At 40.2% G+C, this 18,623-nt stretch overlaps 2 protein-coding genes across 2 annotated transcripts; both read right to left on the bottom strand.

Moving 5' to 3' along the window:
* Positions 1-7,904: 7,904 nt before the first annotated feature.
* On the bottom strand, positions 7,905-9,077 carry npy2r (neuropeptide Y receptor Y2). Its single transcript, XM_054603763.1, has one exon. The coding sequence runs from the start codon at positions 9,051-9,053 to the stop codon at positions 7,905-7,907; it is 1,149 nt and encodes a 382-aa protein (XP_054459738.1). The 5' UTR covers positions 9,054-9,077.
* A 7,279-nt stretch (positions 9,078-16,356) lies between these two features.
* Positions 16,357-18,520, bottom strand: si:dkey-30k22.5 (lecithin retinol acyltransferase family protein). The gene is made up of 2 exons (XM_054605010.1): positions 18,033-18,520; positions 16,357-17,061 (listed from the first exon to the last, which is right to left on the bottom strand). Exons 1-2 carry the CDS (start codon positions 18,516-18,518, stop codon positions 16,906-16,908), a joined length of 642 nt encoding a protein of 213 aa, XP_054460985.1. The 5' UTR covers positions 18,519-18,520; the 3' UTR covers positions 16,357-16,905.
* Positions 18,521-18,623: the final 103 nt, after the last annotated feature.

The raw sequence follows: 18,623 nt of genomic DNA, 5'->3' as shown, positions 1-18,623 counted from the left end.
AACAAAACAACAAAAACAAAATACCAAAAAACAACAAAGAGCACTTTAGCTGTTCCTCGTTCTTTGGTACTTGGTGTCATTTCCCTTTTCCCAATTCATTCGAGCTGAATGTAACAATTCCCCAGAGTCGATTGGAGGGTGATTCAGATCACCTGTTGTGCTCGACGTGAGGACGGGCTCCTAATTAAGAATTGAGAGCAGCTTGGTGCATGTCTCCTCTCGGCCAATCAGGATGTGACAACACACCTTCTTTAGGGCTTAAGAGAGGTGGGGAACCACACAGCCAGGCCGTTCTGATCCTCTCTCAATGTAATGCAGACCTCATTTTAGCAGATTCAGCAAGACACGCTGCAATTTAGGTCCATTTGAGACGTCTTTGCTGTCTTATCTTTTCTGTTTGAGGGTCATTTTGAGCATTGTGAATCCTAGTCTCTGTATGTATATATATATATAGGAAAAAGAACAACTTTCCACCTGAGTAAGAGCAGCAGGTTTATTTCATTTTGTGTATTGGTTTATTGTCATTGAAACCTTTTTATACACATTTCTTTATTATCAAAGAGGCATTTTTTCATTGTGAGGGTACTAATTTGGGAACTGGTTCTCAGGCTACATCCCAATCAGCTGAACTCTGGGACCGCAGAATCTATAAGCAATACATTTCTCTTCTGCTTCTAACACAATCCAGCCCCAGATTACTTTCAATTTAACGTCATATGAAATGCAACATGCTTACAGTGAGAGGGAGCACATCTGGGTACATTTGGTGTTTGTGGTTCGTCTGTGTAGCCTGGTCTTCATCATCTGTTCTTTTTGAGGAAAAATACATCATCGCTGGCCAGCAGCCACACTGTGAGAGGGCCTACAGGATATGTATTTGACCACTGCTGCTGAGCAGAGTGGTAGACCCAGACCCATGAAAACCCTGATGAAGTGAAGTAATATCAAGGAACTTGTATGCAACAAGGAAAAGACAAAAAGAGAATATGAGCTGATGTAATATAAGTCCTTGTAACACCAGTATTGAGCCTGTAGCTATTGGCAAAAGGCAGCTTCTTTACAACAGTACATTTAGTATAGAATGAGGGTCTTTTTTGTTCGGGTTTCTTTAGCATCTATTATGTAACTCAAACAAGAATTTGTGTTGTGAAGATGTAACGAACTGTACTGTTTACTTCTAAATGATTTCTTGGCTCGATTGCTTATCCTTTCAATTAATTGTCGAAGTCAAGGACAGTGGGGATAAAAAAAGTTATTGATTAGATTAAGAGGTTCCGCTCCTGTCTCTGCTCCAGACAGTTACACAACCGAGTCTGCTGAGGATAAATCACACTTCATTACTCACTAATATTGGGTTTTTCAAAACTGCAGAACTTCGTTTCAAATTCCAATTTCCAGTATGTCAGGCTGAAACTGAGGTAAATTACCCCCCCCAAAAAAAAGACAGAATATTCCCATTTTATGCTATGGTGCAGTCATTAAAAACATGGCTAAGCATCTGCAATTAAGTTAACAAGCCCAAAAAACTCTCAAAAAGCAGAATATAAGCTATAAGAAAAGATTATACTGCGTTAAAACCATCACCCGTCTACTGGTAAATAAACCCCTAAAACTCTCCAGTGACAGTACTGCACTGTGGGATGGAGACACATACAGGTACATTGTTTAATAATAATAATATTAAGGCTTGAAAGTAGCATCAATAGGCTTAAATCAATTGTTTAGTCCGCTGCACATACAGTACTGCATATTAAGAGACTGCTTGGTAAGACCCTGTTGACACAGCGGGGGGAGCTAAAGTATAATTTTTAGCTCGTTGAGCCTCACGTATGACAACAGAAAACATAGTCGTCAAACTAAGTTACCAAGTATGCTGGATGTTTATGATATTTACCAAGTGTGCTGGATGTTTATGATATTTAACTGTATGTGGGGCTGAGTTCACTCAAATAATGATTAGTTTGATTATAAATTGATAAAAGGGACAGTTCACCGCAGAATCGGAAATACATATTTTTCCTATTCTTCAGTTCAGTTCAGCCACATTTAGAATAAAATAGACAATAAAGCATGGTATGTTTTAGGGAGTGGCTACCTTGTGATTGACAGGTCACTACCACACTGTTGTCTAGTCTGGGAGTTGACAAGTTTTCTTCTTTCAACTTCAACCCTTTCACAGTGTGTTTTCAGTTCATTAATGTTAATTGTAACCTTTTCGGGTTAAAAATGTCTAATTCAGCATTCAGTTGTAGTAAGCTTCATCCTCTCGTTTCACGTTTGGTTGCAAAAAGCCAAGATGGCAATGGCAAAAACAAGATTGGCCAAAATATAGAATACAACTCTTCATAACAGCAGTCCACAAACCAATGGGTGACGTCACATGACTATGTCCAATTCTTATATACAGCCTATGCTCAAAACAAGATCTGTGAATTATCTTGAGTAACTGGTTAATGATTGCTGGAAACACAAATTGCTGTAGAGTTTTTTTCAAATGTATTTGAACTACCTTTATTATATTCAAGAGAAGGCAAACATCTCTACAGCTCATATATTCAACATTCAGCAACTCACAACAAAACAATTTTGATTTGACAAATAGTACTACAGGTGAGAGGAATGTGTACATGTATTTTTGATTTGGGGTTAAAACTGTCCCTTTAGCGCTGCGTTAAGCATATTAACATCAAATCAAGTAAAAGGTGTCGCTCATACAGTAACAAACACACAGAGGATTTATTTAAAAGAAATTGGAGGTTTCACGGTTCCTACATTTATAGTTGACTCCCAGCTTCTTGAATTATCTACCTCAGATAGGTGTTTCCATTAAGAAATTCCTGATAAACCCAATGCATACGACCTGCTGGACCAAACCACAGCTACAACACCGATGAATATTTGCCTTAACATTATTCAGGTTCCATAAAATAACTCACAATTAAAGGTAACGTTGCTCGATCTCTGCTGGAAGTGTAAGTATGTAAAACATCCAAATTACATTAATATGATGAGCACACAAAAGTTGAAATGTTGTGCAGTTTTACTTTAAGATTATGACAGGATTACTTTTCTGCCTACCCGAATAAGTCATTAATAAGACTAATATTTTTTAGATTTAGTGTACCCTCTTAAATATAATGTATGGTAACAAAGTCCCTAAAAAAGCCATGAGCCATTAATCGCTGTCTCACTGTTTCACTATCTGTTCCACTTATTTCCCCAATGGAACTACAATTCATTGGGAGAATCAATACGCTGGTCACTGACAGAATGCCATTAATCAAATATTAATGCATATGGATGGAAAGAGACAGAAACGAGGAGTGATGTAAGTGCTTTCTCTTATAAAAGCCAAAAGACGAGCCCATCAGCGAACAAATGTTCATTGAATTAGTTTCAAAGCTCTTGTTCATTTGACTTGATTAGCAAGTATCCTCCTCCTGAGGGTACAAAAGCTCAATAACATTAGACAGTTAAAGAAAAAAGTATTGATTTAGAGCTGAATGCACCATGAAAAACAGATATGTAAAGCTAATGCATCAGTCCCTCAGCTCCTCACGTACGCACAAAGTAAATCAGTAAAGACCCGGTAAACAGGAAGGTCTCTTCAAAACCTGAACACCGGAGTAAACACAGGAGAGGCAAAAAGCGGTAATTAGGCTGCTCGCTGCAAACAAAGACAGGTTGGGGAGGAGGAGGAACTCCTCATCTGTCTAATAAGAAACACTATTTCAGTTTCCTGCTCAACCCATAATATAAACATCTGAATCCCTCTGCTACTGCAGCTCAGACCCCATAACAAAGACCGCATTACACTCCAAGGTTGAAACAAAGGCCAAAAAAACACCACTTTCTCCATTTCACGTGCCATGAATTCACATAGTTGATATTTATTTTTACATTTATTTGTACAGTTCGCATGCAGTATAATTTACCACCAAACACTTGTTTGACTGCAGACAGTTGACTTAGAATAGTATTATGACGTTCAAACATTCTGATAAAATGGGACATTATGACCATTTAGCCACATTGTTGTATAATAATGACACTGGATCAAATGATGACTTGATCCCCAAGTATCAAGTCAGGACTTTAGCAAGTGTTTGCCATGTTAGCACCGTTAGCTGCAAGCTGCCGGCTCAGCCTTTTCCATGTTAAAAGCTGTTAAGAGGTAATGCTCCCAATCTTGAATACAGCACCATTACCAGCTGCATATTTTGCCTACAAAATATTTCATTAGGCAATGAAGCTTCAGCATTGATTAGGCCTACATCTTAATATTTACAATTGTCTACAAGAGCTTCAGTTATTTCTTTATTTCCCAGTTATGAAAAAGTAGCGATAGCATGGAAAACATAATACTGACTTCTTATTCTATTAATTTCGAAAAAATGTTAACTGCAACTCTGCAACTCTGCAACATATACAACATACCAGAGAAAAATACTGAGGTTTTGACATTGATGTGAAAATGTATATGATTGCAGGTGATGAGTCCGTGTTCAGGCTTCAAAAGGGCCCCAATTTATTAAACAAATCAAGAGTACTTTGGAGGCTGTTTTACTTGCCAGAAAATTCAAAAAATATATTATTTGCTATATATTTAATAGATATGATCTTCAGAGATTTGATGCTTGAAAGGCTTTGCTCAAATCTAAAAAAGAACTTTGACTGAAATGAGGGATGAAAGATCTAAATATCCACTCATAATTTATACTGCGTATAGACCGTTTAGTTGGGATAGAGATGTTTTTTAACTTTTAATGTCTGAAATGGGGTGAACCAAGGTTGTATAAGGATGTCTTGTGCAAAAACATGTGGTGTTTTCTATTTTTTTCTTTTTCGTATTTTTCTTTAAGTTAACGGATGATTTTTAGTTATTTTTCTCCCCTCAGTGCTGATTTCAGCAGTTGTACAATCTATCTTAAATACATTGTTGACTTTCTAATAGTTTGATGTAAAAGCATAAAACTTTTTTCTGGAATTGAACTCAAGTTGAGAGTGAAGTCAAATATCTTAGTCACCGAGATGATGTAATGGTTGCTAGAGATACACATGGACTAAATTATCTCCTCATGGGAACAGACTTGTTCTTAATGTCACATGTTATCTTTCTATGTCAAGGTCTGGCTGTTCTGACTGTATGCCTCTAAATCACCTATTCTGAGCTTTGAAAGAAAAGTGGAGGGGGAGGGTTATGTATTTAAAATATGTATTAAGGTGGTCTCAAGCACTTGGTTTTCAGTATTTGGGGAGACACAATTAAGTGAAAAAAAATCATAACGTATTATTACAAAAATAGACATGCTAATTTGACTAACAATCATGTTTAGTTTCATTTATCTTTTGAAAATACATTCTGTTAGATAAAGCTCTATTTGCATCTTAACTACAAAGAGCTCGCTAGTATTTATATACTTTATATGCAGTAGTATCTGATTTTTGACCAAAATTAATTGTTAGTAAAAATATCGACTGTTTGCAGCCTGAGAGGTTAAGGCAAGACAAAAAAAAGTTTGCAAAGGACTTACTGTTGCTCATTTCTCTGAACACAAGGTAATAACTGAAGGCGACTCAGAGGGCTGTATTAACATTTTTGGCATGGGATTAACCGAGTTCCGAAGGTTGAATCATATGTGGTCGAAATTTAAATTTAAATCATTTGATACATCAGAAGGAACAACCTGCAAAAATATAAAGAGACAAGCCAGACAAACTGCATCAACAGACTGGGAATACCCATCATAGTTTAATCATATATATATTGTGAGATGACAAGTTTTGATTGAAATGAGAGTTACTGTGATCTTCCTTTGTCGCAGTGTTAGTAATGTCAGTTAAGTAACTTTGAGGTCGAGGCTCTTTTTTAGATGTTTAGGTAGTTTCTTCAAACCCATATATTAACTTCAATATACCTCAAAATGCCCACACAAAACCAAATACAAAGATTTCCACTCATGATAAACAATGAACCGTCTTTGATAGAGCACCTAAACATTACATTACATTACATTACATTACAGTCATTTAGCAGACGCTTTTATCCAAAGCGACTTACAGGAAGTGTATTCAACATAGGTATTCAAGAGAACTACTAGTCACCAGAAGTCATAAGTGCATCTCCTTTCTTAAACAAGCATCTCAAAGCATAAGCCAGAGCAAAAGTATAGTGCAGAGGCAAGTTACTACGAAAACAATAATTGCAACAGACTAATCCGAATATAGTAAGTGCTACAAACTACTACGAATAGGATAAGTGCAGTAAACAAATACAAATTCAATAAGTGCAGCGAACTGATACGAATACAGTAAGTGCAACAACTAATACGACTGCAATAAGTGCTACGAGGAAGGCTCAGGGTAGTACTTCTTGAAGAGGTGAGTTTTCAGCCTGCGCCTAAAGATGGGCAGCGACTCTGCTGTCCTGACGTCAGTGGGGAGTTCATTCCACCACTGAGGGGCCAGGACAGAAAAAAGCTGTGACCGGGTGGATCGGCCGCAGGGACCTCTGAGCGACGGGGCAACCAATCGCCCCGAGGCAGCAGAGCGGGAAGTGGTCGGGCGGGGGTGTAGGGCTTGACCAAGGCCTGGAGATAGGAAGGAGCTGTTCCTTTCACTGCCCTGTAGGCTAGCACCAGAGTCTTAAACTGGATGCGAGCTCTTACAGGGAGCCAGTGTAGAGAACGGAGAAGGGAAGTTGTGTGAGAGAACTTGGGGCGATTGAACACCAGACGTGCTGCAGCTTTCTGGACAAGCTCCAGGGGTCTGATGGCCGACGCCGGGGCTCCAGCAAGTAGTGAGTTGCAGTAGTCCAGGCGGGAGATGACCAGAGCCTGGATGAGCACCTGCGCCGTCTCCTCAGTGAGGAAGGGGCGAATCCTCCTGATGTTGTAGAGGAGGAATCTGCAGGAGCGTGTGACCGATGCAATGTTTGCTGAGAACGACAGTTGGTCGTCCAGGGTCACACCCAGATTCCTCACAGTCCGAGTTGGCGTCACCACGGCATCATCAATGGTGATGGACAGGTCTCGGTGCGGGCAACCCTTCCCCGGGAGGAAGAGTAGCTCGGTTTTGTCCAGGTTCAGCTTCAGGTGGTGTGTCGCCATCCACTTCGAGATGTCAGCCAAGCACGCAGCAATGCGTGCCTCCACTTGGGTGTCACCGGGAGGAAATGACAAGACCAGCTGGGTGTCATCGGCATAACAATGGTAAGAGAAGTCATGCGAGCGAATAACAGAACCCAGAGATGTTGTGTAGAGCGAGAAGAGAAGGGGGCCCAGAACTGAGCCTTGTGGAACCCCCGTAGTCAGCGTGCGTGGTTCTGACACGGCCCCCTCCATGTCACCTGGTAGGATCGGCCTGTCAGGTAGGATGCAAGCAGGGAGAGTGCAGAGCCTGAGACGCCCATCCCCTCGAGGGTGGAGAGGAGGATCTGGTGGTTCACCGTGTCAAACGCCGCTGACAGGTCCAGGAGAATCAGGACAGAGGAGAGAGAGTTCGCTCTCGCAGCGTGAAGCGACTCTGTCACCGCAAGGAGGGCCGTCTCTGACGAGTGACCCACCTTGAACCCGGACTGGTGGGGGTCCAAGAGGTTGTTCTGGTGGAGGTAGGAAGACAGTTGTTTAGAGACAGCGCGTTCAAGTGTTTTGGATAGAAAGGGTAGAAGAGAAACCGGTCTGAAGTTCTTGACATCAGAGGGGTCAAGTGATGGTTTTTTCAGAAGGGGGGTGACTCTGGCAGTCTTGAAAGCCGAGGGAAAGCATCCCGAGACGAGAGATGTGTCGATGAGGTGGGTGAGGAAAGGAAGGAGTTCAGTGGCAATAGACTGAAGAAGAGGGGAGGGGATCGGGTCAAGGGAGCACGTGGTGGGGCGGTTAGATGTAACAAGGTCGAGGACCTCGTTAGGGGAGAGGGGAGCAAAATGGGATAAGATTGGGTGTGGAGACATTTGTTGATTTGCAATCAGTATGAACCCTATCAAATTTTTTTTGTATCACTCTGCCTCTGGAGCGCTTTGACCTGGAAGTGAACGGCTGGTAACACTTGCAAACGGACAAAAAAGCCGCCCGGTAGTTGTTGTTCATCCACCCGTACAGGATGGGATTGACAAACGTCGAGCACATCGCCACAATGTGGAACACCGTGAAAAGCAGCTTGAAGTCCTTCATATACAACACGGTGCTGTCGATGTCAATGGCCAACTGGAACGCATGGAAAGGCAACCAGCTGACGGCGAAGACCACCACCATGGTCAGCAGCATCTTCGTGGTCTTCTTCTTGCGCTGTTGGCGGTCGTTTCCACCTCCGTAAGTCATGTGATTCTTCAGCTTACTCCAGATGCGGATGTAGGCAACGCAGTTGATGGCCAGAGGTAGACCGTACTGAATAAGAAGCGCTGCTATACTGTAGATGCTTCCGTTGGTGCTGCTGCCGGGCCACTTCTCCGTGCACACCTGAATGGACTCTTCCGGGGAAAGGTCAAACGTCCCGTACTCCCTGAAGATGGCGAGCGGGCTGGCCAACAGGGCGCTGACGGCCCACGTGACGATGATGACCACGGCGCACATCTCTTTGGACATCTTGGTCTCCATGTGGTAGACGATGCTCCTGTGGCGGTCCAGCGCAATGACGTTCATGGTGATGGTGGACACGTGCACTGCCAGGCCTTGAGCGCAGGGCAGCATGAAGCACAACACCTGACCAAACTTCCACTCGCCATCCAGAGTGTAGACCAGGGTGAAAGGCAAACACAGCGTGTTCACCAGAAGGTCGGCCACAGCCAGGTTCACGATGAAGAAATTGGTGACGGTCCGAAGAGCCTTAAACTTGAAGACGACATATATCACTAAGGAGTTTCCAATGACTCCAAACAATATGATTGTGCTGTAGGCAAGGATTAGAATAACTTGGACTCCGACCCGCTTGGTGCTGTCGTCCAGCTCCAGAAAGTTCTCATCGTTCAGGGTGCGGTCAGTTGAGCAGCAGTTGGAAGATTTAAGTCCAAGTGAATCTTCCACTTGAGTGGTGTTGACTTGATCTGCTGTATCCATGGCGAACGGTCCCCATAAGTCACTCTGTAAAAAGATGGACAGCTATGAATACACAAAATGTGACCAAGATTTAAATTAAATGTATTAATTAAATGGCAACATTCTGGCAATTTTTTTTTAATTATCTCTCTAAAAACAAAAAGGTGGCATCTACAGTATATAAACAATGTTTTTTATTTTGGCATTTAAAAAACATTACAATAAATGAATATAATTGACCCTTTTTACAATATATATGTGTAGATGTCAACAGAGCTGGAGGTGGCTAAATTGAAGATGCTAAGATTTTCAATGGGAGTGAAGAGTTTGGAACAGATTAGTAATGGGTGTATTACAGGGACAGTTTAGGTTGGATGACAGATGGTTTGGTCATCTGAAAAGGAGAGATGTTGGGTATATGGGGAGAAGGATGCTGAAGATGGAACTGCCAGGCCAGAGGAAAAGAGGTTTATAGATGTGGTGACGGTGGACATGCAGGTGATTGGATAGAGGAAGATGCAGAGGACAGGACAAGGAGAAGGAGAATAAGATTTCAATAGATTCTAAATATATATCTTGCATTACAGTGTAAGATCAACTATGTTTTATGATATGCATGTTCAAACCACAAGCGCACAATACTATTAAGATAAGGGAAGGTGTATTCAAAATACCAAGTTTATTTGTGCCAAAGAAATCCACCATAATCTGTAGATTAAACACCTTCAATATCTCAAATATTGGACAGCACATTGTTGATTTGTAAATTTGAAGTCTTGAGCTAAACACACTGCAGGAGACTGATCCTAAACTGATTCACATATACAACAAAAGCCATGGACAAACTGAAAGCAGCCGAGGGGAATTTGTTGTAATGGGCACAGTTCCAATCCATATAGCTATCAACAAATAAAACTCAAACAAAACATCTATGACATAATACTGTCAGTCACTCCAAACTCCACTTTCACTATAAAAAAAAAAGCATGATGTATATTGTTTTACTGTGGATTTTCCCTTTAAAAAGATATTGGACTCTTACACTGAGGGTATATGAACCATAGTAACACATATACAGGACTAAAGCATTCTCCTTAAAATATAGATTTAGCAGTGACATTTGATAATATTTGAAAACTAATATTTTCACTTAATCTATTTTATGAGATAAACCTGAATCTGTGAATATCAAGAGTGACAACCTGATGCTTGACAGGAAATCTTAAATGAATTAGTAACTACTTAACCTTATCAGGAGCGATGAGAAAAATGACGTGGATCAGGAGATATCATAAGCAAGCATGTTCAGTGAAACAACAGGCTCGAGCTCAGTTTCTCCCACTGACAAAAAACATTGTCCGGTAATATCAAAATCACGCTTCTTTTTTTTTGACTCACCTCCATCTGTGGAGATTTTCAGATTCCTCTCATTGTTTCGTCCTGCGGTAAAGTTTAGTGACAGCTTTTGACATGCTTCTTATCGTTCCTGTTGTATCCACAAAACCAGAACAATATGAACCACTCAGGCACCGACGGACTGATCTTCTTCTTCATGGAGGAACAACGCAGCAAAGTGCGCACCATTGGCCAGTGCGCACGGAGCACATCACCGTACCTGACCCCTGCGAGGCTGCGAGAGACCGACAGATGAGGCGGGTTTGAGTTAGAGAGAGGAAACACGTCCTTCCTCCACCGACATCCTCCACCTTAGAGAGGATGTCTCGTTATTGTGGTGTACTTTCTCTCTGAGGGAGGTACTTTCTCTCTATGCTCGTGCTGGAATAGCAAACGAAATGTGGGGTGAAAATTTTAGCATTTGTGTTTGACTCTCACTTAATAACCAACAGTCAGGGGCGCTGCTAGGGATTTTGGGCCCCATGAAAAGAATCTTTACAGGGCCCCCAACACAGCGGCAAAAATTTTTGATGCTATTTTACATACAATTATGCATTTTAATGGTATTTTTGACTATCATTACCATATTTGTGAAAGAAGAACAGCATGATAATTTCATCATCATTAGGGGCCTCTCTGGGCCCCCCTCCATCATGGGCCCCTAGAATCCGTCTCCTTTACCCCCCCTTTTCGGCGCCCCTGCCAACAGTGTAAGAAAATCGATCTAATCCAATGGAGAGATGTTTCAAACAAGAATTACAAATATCATTAAATCAAAGTAGCACTGTGGGTTTTGTTTTTTTTCTTCACCTGTGCAGAGCAACAGGGGTTTGGTGATAATTTCCTGCTCATTAAAAGAAAAAAAGCTTGGAAGTAAAAGGACAAACTGATTAACTGATTTCAAGTAGTAATAATTGGAACCATGAATACATGATTTTTCTAAATGTCTTTTGAAGAAATAGCATGATTGCCAGCAGCTAATGCAAACATAATGTCACCTAAAGGCCTGATTAAATGTGAGTCTTGAAGAGGTGTTGAATACATAAGTGTACACATGGCTAGGTTTGCGTCTTTCCAACGTTTTGAGCTCAAGGTGAAAGCCGAGGTGACATTCATCCTCAGCTTGCCAGACTAACACATGAGGCAATTATGAGTCTGCCAACATAAGATAAGATAAAATAATCCTTTATTAGTCCCGCAGCGGGGAAATTTGCAGGCTTACAGCAGCGTAGAGTTAAAGTGCACACAAGATGGTAAATGGTAAATGGACTGTACTTGTATAGCGCTTTTCTAGTCTTCCGACCACTCAAAGCGCTTTTACATTACTAATCATTCACCCTTTCATACCCATTCATACACTGGGGCTACCATGCAAGGTTCCACCTGCCCATCAGGGTCTATCTAATCATTCACACCCATTCATACACCGATGGCACAGCCTTCGGGAGCAACTCAGGGTTAAGTGTCTTGCCTAAGAGACATAGTAGAAGAAAGACAAGATAAAAGTAAAAAATGAAAATAAAAAAACACATTATAGTTTTGACAAAATGTTTCAGTGACGATGACAACAGTATCATTTCTACCCAGGTTACATCGAGAATTTAAAGCAAAAAGCTTTGTTGACCCACAATTTGCATCATCATTAAAACCCTCACTTGAAGTAACCTTCACATTTTATATAACGGTCAATGATGCTGATTGTTTACCATTTAGGGGCACGACAATGTTGCCGACCCCTTTTCAAACTGTTTAGCTTGTGTCTGGTAATTGGGTCTAATAATTTGATCACCACTGTTACAAACCAAGACACCATGTGGCCATTGGAAAATTGAGTTACTGTCATGCAGCCTCCTTGGCAAAAGCCCACTTAGCCCATAGTGCAACTACACAGATGGGGAAGTAATTAGAAAAACCAGGAAATCCTGAATTGAAGGGGCATGTCAAGAGTGTCCCGATGATTTTAGGAGGTGGAGCAGACTGTAAATGATGTCCTTGTTTTAATGTGAATGTCAACAAACAAATTATTCTTCCCTCGTCATTAAAGCATCACAGCAATGTGTTTTTAAGCCTTCAGCTCTTCAACTTCAGTTTATATTCGACATCTTTGCCGACTACTTTCTACACAATCTTACATTTTTTTTATGTGTTTTTCCTTTAATTCCAGACAGCTTTTGTTCATCAGACATGATCCCACCGAAGTAATTAACAGTCTGTTAATAAATGTTCATACAAAAAAGAAAAGAATGGAAACCAATAGATGTCTGGAATGGTAAAAAAGAAAAGTACATTTTGCATGTTTAAAGCAGGATTTGGATTTTTCTGTAACACCAATATTCACTCTATTTTTAGCTCCGTTTTGGTAAATCCAGAGATAAAACATCTGGATGGTAAGGTGAATTTCCCTACCAATGTTTTGCACTCAGAGGCTCACATTACCTCATCTAACATGATTCTTGTGTCTGCAACTCATGTAACAAAATATCAGCGTACTTCGCTCAGGACATGATCACCGGTCTCCTGCATAAGTCCTGTGTAAGGTTGATTCACCCTTTCACGCTCTTTATACTGCGTCAGACGCTCTGAGCATCTAGCAATGACGCAGGTGGGTTTTCGTTGGTCTTATCAGAATCTATTTCATGCATCGGTATCAGATGCAGAGAGGTACTTACTAACTGTCGGCAATTGATGAGTTGGGAGTGAGATCGGGTTTGAGGGATCAGTGCTACAAATGAAATTGCAGTAGCTGTCAGAGAAAGACAATGCCATTTAATCTAAGTTAAACCATGTAGGTTCACGGCAAACTCATTTTGATTTTTATTGGCGTTTCACAATCAAATTTAGTCCCCGCAGAATTATTTCAAATGATTAATGAGAATTTTAAACTGGATAATAAAACTATATATATTTCATGAGAGTTCAAGTAATTTATTTCTGTACAATGTCTTTTCCAGTTCATGAATGTCAATGACTCTAAATGGATTTCCTCCTTTCTTTTAATATTCTTTATTGATCCTATTCATAGTAGAGTTATAGCAATCCTTGTCTTAACTTGCATCCTATAAATTATTATTACTCATCCACTGCCGTAAATAACAACATGCAGTGAGCTGACAACTGAACACGACCACACAGGCGATAGATTGGTTATTGATCTAAACAGAACTGTGCTTCAGAGATATCTGAGGTGATACATAAATCATAAACCAACAGGGGTATGAATGGCTTACATATTGTGTCTGTGGAGGATGTTGAACACATTTGTCATGCTGAACAGCAGAGACATTAATATGCTAAGCTACTATATAGGGCCCTTATGTCAGGGGACGGACAATTATTGACCAAATGTCACCTGTTCTTTGTAAAACTGCACATCTGGGCATGATGTCATGTTGTAGTGGTTAACCAAGGAAACTCCACACACATAATTTTAGCTATATGCTGTTGTGCGTTTTATCACATTTTCAATGAAAAATAAGCATCCACACTGTTAATTCAGATTATGTCATGGTTGTATAGTAGTCTACATTTAGGTTTTGCTGACTCAGGTGTCCGAATTAAAACCCTTTTACAAATGGTGTAATTAGATTTGATGTATAGAAAATGAACAAGGCTTTATTTTTATAGTGGCAGTAGAGACATTACAAAAAGTGAGGGGAGAGAGAGGAGAGATGAAATGCAACACAATTACATGGACACTCCTTCTTAGGACAAAAATGCAGATATGCTATGACAGACAATGAAATGACTTCGGAAAATGAGTTCTCCATTTCAGATGCAATGGAAGATTAAAGGTATATCATATTTCAAATGGAAGTGCAGGTTTCACTTGAGGGATGCCTCTTTAGGTGTGTTTACTTCAATCTTGATCTGTGTCTCCAGACACACCCGAAAATTTGTTGAAACCTATACTGAATCTTGTGGTATGCCAAATATAAACACAGTGTCTGATCTGATAAAATGACATAAATATGGAATTGTTTGACACCATCCTCTCAGTCCAACTGTCCCATGAAAGTGGAGTCTACATGGTCCAAGATTCAATAACAGGCAATTTAGTTGAATTCATACAGTCCACATTTGCAAGCGTAAAATTTAAAGGGCAACACACACCTGGGGGATTTTTAAATTAGCCATGTGATCCATGTATCTAAATTTAAAAAAAAACACTGTATGGGAATATTGATATGAAAATCAGATTCCCCTCAGTGATTCCATGCTAAAAAGCTGAAAGGTGTCAATTTGAGAGGTGGCAAAACTCAGAACTCTTCAGTCTCAGCAGGACTGTGCATCTGCAGTCCACCTAATAGAACCAGGGGGCTGGAGCCCATTACATCGGCCTCTGTTGAATCAATACAAAGTGCTTCCCTGCATGATGAGCGCCGAGGTGTAATGGAAAGGCAATTATCTTTAATTGGCACTGGTCTTTTACCTGTGTTGCTCTGGCTCAAGGCAGAGATTAATTTAGACAGCTTGACCCGAGAGACTTTAGACATACTGTAGGTACATTTGTTTTTTTTATGTGAGCTAAGGCCAAAGAGCTTCTGATAATTCAGAACCTATAATACATGTGGAGCAGGAGGTTCATACTTCATCATGGAAATAGTATTAAACAAACTAATCTTAACTCAATATATTTTTACTGAAGAGTGTTAACGGATGTGGATTGTAGCTACTGAATTATGAAACTTAAATTGAACTTCGGACACGTGATAACAGGTGGTCATATTTGGGAGTGATGATTGTAACTCCCATCTCTGTACAAGAAGGTCTTTGGCGTCAGATCCTTCATCCTAAAACATTTGCAAATGTTTTTGCATTACATTTGCACACAACAACAGTCAGTTCTGTTTCACACAAATGTTCCCTTTAACAGCCCATTCTCATAGAACCAGCGTTATATTTGTAAACCAAATCACACAAATAGTCTGAATTTTATGTTTTTATTTGTTGCCACCATAACCAAGAATCAGTTAGTCTACAATAACCAAGAAAAGTGAGATAAACTACGGCTCATTCTTTGCGCTGTTGCCAGTGTGAAGATTTCTAATCTCCTGTCTCCACAGAACCTGCTGCTTAATTGTTCTGAAATGTCCAGATAAATTAACCTCTGGTCCTCTCCTAACTGCACACCGGCTCCAAATGCCCTCATCTGCTCCAAAGCACATACCTGCACTGTTTTTGTTATTCCAGTCTTGTGCTGCCCAAACTGTAGCATACCAGCTTTTAGTCTTCTCTTCCTGCAGTGTTATGACCCAGTGGCTGCTTTTTTTGGGATGTTTTTACGCCTACTGTCTTTGGACATTCTCAGATTCTTCAAATAATTCAATTATTATTAAGAAACATGTATGTATTTATATATGTATGTATATATATATATATCCTCTGGGTGTTGTTAACATTTTTCTAAGTTTACATTGCTTTACATGTAACTCAGTTGATCTGCATATATTAGCAGGTCAATTTCCATGCTTGCTTTGTACTCTTAAGGGAAATGCTCAAAGATGATTTGAGAATGTTTCTCAGTGTTGCCACGCTACTCTTGTTGTCATTACAATCACAGAAGGTTGACCACATTCTCTGCAGTCATGAGCAAAACATTTAACTCTAATTTAGTTGTTTATGGGTATTTTATCCCAAGCCTGTATTCAGCAGTATGTTCCCATGGATTTCTTTGATTTTAAATGTTTTCTCTTAATCCAGGGAATGTTGTAATAATAACAATAATGATAAACTTTATTTATACAGCACTTTTCAAAACAAAGCTACAAAGTGCTTTACATGGTTTCACCAGGGAAAAAAACACTTCAGGACTGCAATGAGGCAAATCACACACTGAAAATGAAACTAAAATAAAATAGAATGGAATTAACTTTGATGGCAGTAGTGAATATAATGAGATAAAAGTACTATACAATAAATACGACAGGAAGCAGGTAGAAAGACATGTTTAATGGACTGACAAATACATCTGACAATTGTCTTATACTATATATTAAAAAAATTATACTGTATTCCACTATGATAAAACTCATTGCACTTTGTCCAAGGCAACCTTTTAAAGTATATCACACCGAAAAGTAAAAATAATCCTGCAACATCCATGATGATTCCCCTTCAGTCTCCTCCTGCTGGATTTCTCTGTCTCAGTCTTCCTGAGTTCGCCACTGTGCTCGGTCAAAGTCTATTTATAATCTATGAGTTGCTACTGTTAAATGAAATGAATGTTGAATAGAGCCTGGTGAACATTAATGTTAAGTACCTTATGAAATAAGACTATTAGGAGCAACATATTCAGACAAAAGAAAAACATTCAATAATTATCCAAAGAAGGTAAAAAGTAAAATACTGACATTCTTATTGAAGTGAACTCCGTTGTTTCCCAATGACTTTAGTCATGCAGCTAAACCACAGGACTTCATTTCAGCTTCCACCAGTGTGTTGAATGAGTCTTTCTCATGAGCCGTCCCGCCAGAGGCCGTCAGGCTGCCATCCAGATGGTGAATGAGATGAACAGGGTCGGTAAAACCGTCAGTGGTGTCACGCAGCCCGCGTACAGCACAGCTCCTACTCCACACAGTGCAGTCAAATAGGCACTCATCCTGCTGCACACAATCTTCCGTACTGCTGTGCAGAACTAGAAGACAGAGTGTGAGAATTAGTGTTTTAAAGATCAAATTATCTCAAAATTAGCAGTGCAGTAGAAGGTCTTCCATCAAGGGTAAAGGACTTCATTAGCTCCAGAACGGAAGTCATTTGGGTGTAAAGTAACACTAGATGGAGCTACTCGCCTCATGAATAACTGAAGCTAATTTTCACTCAAGTAGACTGAAGTAAACAACTGGGCTGTGAGATTTACCCCTCTTGTGACAGAAAGTCAGTAAATCTGAATCACACACTCAATCATAAATGCATTAACTGTGGATTAACACTACTTTACATCAATACATGTAAACACTAAATTCATGTGAAAAGGATTGTTGGCATTCCAAGTGATACACGTGCAATGAACCTTAAACCTTTGGCTTTTGCATGTGACCGATCTCATTCAATAGTCTGCAGAATGCTAAGAATCACACACTTGACAAGACTTGACGTGACACACAAGAATTAACATCACACTTAAATCATTGCAAAAAACAAGTAAAAGCTGTTGACAAGCTGGTCAGCCATAACATCATTATTGATTTATATAAATTCACAAACTGATTTACTTGATAAAGTACTTTAAATGATCTTATATTAAAGTATAGGTACATATATTTTTGGGAAATCTGCTCTAAAACCATTCTAACTCCTATTTATGTCCCTAAATGAGTAATTGGTAGCCAACCGTGAAGAGATTCCGTCTTAATGCAATAACAATGCTCAGCAAGAAAAGTTTGTCAAGGCAAACAAAAAAGGGAATTTTGTAATAAAAATAAAGTACTTTTGGAAGGTACCTTCTTAGAATGACAAACTCAGACTGTTAGAGCGTCATGTTAGCTTTGGTTAAACATTGAAGTGCATGTTTTCACAGGATGAGGATTGCTGATTTGGCGATGAAAATATATGTTTTTGGACAGTACGGACGGAAAAATTGAAAATGATGTTGAACAGAGACTCTACCTGGTACGTCTGGTAGCTGATGGCCATTCCATATCTGCAGTACATGACATAGTGTTCACAGTTGTACCACAGTAAGCTGTATGTGACTGAGCCCAGGAGTTTCTCGGCCCTTCTGGCCACCTCGTCCCCGTCCAAAGGTGGCTGGCTGCACACTCTGTCCATGTGGTTGATCAGAATCTCTGAACCGTACGAAAAATCTGCCACCGTGTCCACTCTGACGCTGGCGACCTTGGCGATAACCCCCAGCAGGAGACGGTTATTTGTTACCATCTTCGCAATTGCAGATTTATTCCTAGAAATCGCAGGCAGGATGTCCGGGATGAGATGAGCCACACGATTGCCACCCAAGTAGATCCCAAAATGTGTGAATAAGGTCCTGGGGACTTCTAATAAATCACCACGCTTGTAAAGAGACAGGTCATGTTTGGAGTCTTCCTCCTTTTTGGAAGCTACGTAGAAGAAGTTGAGTAGCTGGTAAAGAAACATGATGGCAGTGTGCTGCAAAGTGCCGAACACAGGTTTTATTTCAGTCGGTGTTGGGAGGAGTGGTTGGAAGGATTACATATTGGTCAACATTTCAGTAAGATTTTG

This window comes from Anoplopoma fimbria, chromosome 9, assembly GCF_027596085.1.
Source record: "Anoplopoma fimbria isolate UVic2021 breed Golden Eagle Sablefish chromosome 9, Afim_UVic_2022, whole genome shotgun sequence".
Classification (NCBI taxonomy): domain Eukaryota; kingdom Metazoa; phylum Chordata; class Actinopteri; order Perciformes; family Anoplopomatidae; genus Anoplopoma; species Anoplopoma fimbria.
The sequence above is the reverse complement of the archived record's forward strand: the minus strand, read 5'-3'. Positions and strand labels throughout refer to the sequence as shown.

Bases quoted from the DNA above. Each gene is read 5' to 3' on its own strand.
- npy2r (XM_054603763.1), bottom strand. From the start codon at position 9,053: ATGGATACAGCAGATCAAGTCAACACCACTCAAGTGGAAGATTCACTT.
- si:dkey-30k22.5 (XM_054605010.1), bottom strand. From the start codon at position 18,518: ATGTTTCTTTACCAGCTACTCAACTTCTTCTACGTAGCTTCCAAAAAG. The intron at 17,062-18,032 runs GTAGAGTCTCTG...TCTGTCTTCTAG, and splicing joins TCAGCTACCAGACGTACCAG to TTCTGCACAGCAGTACGGAA.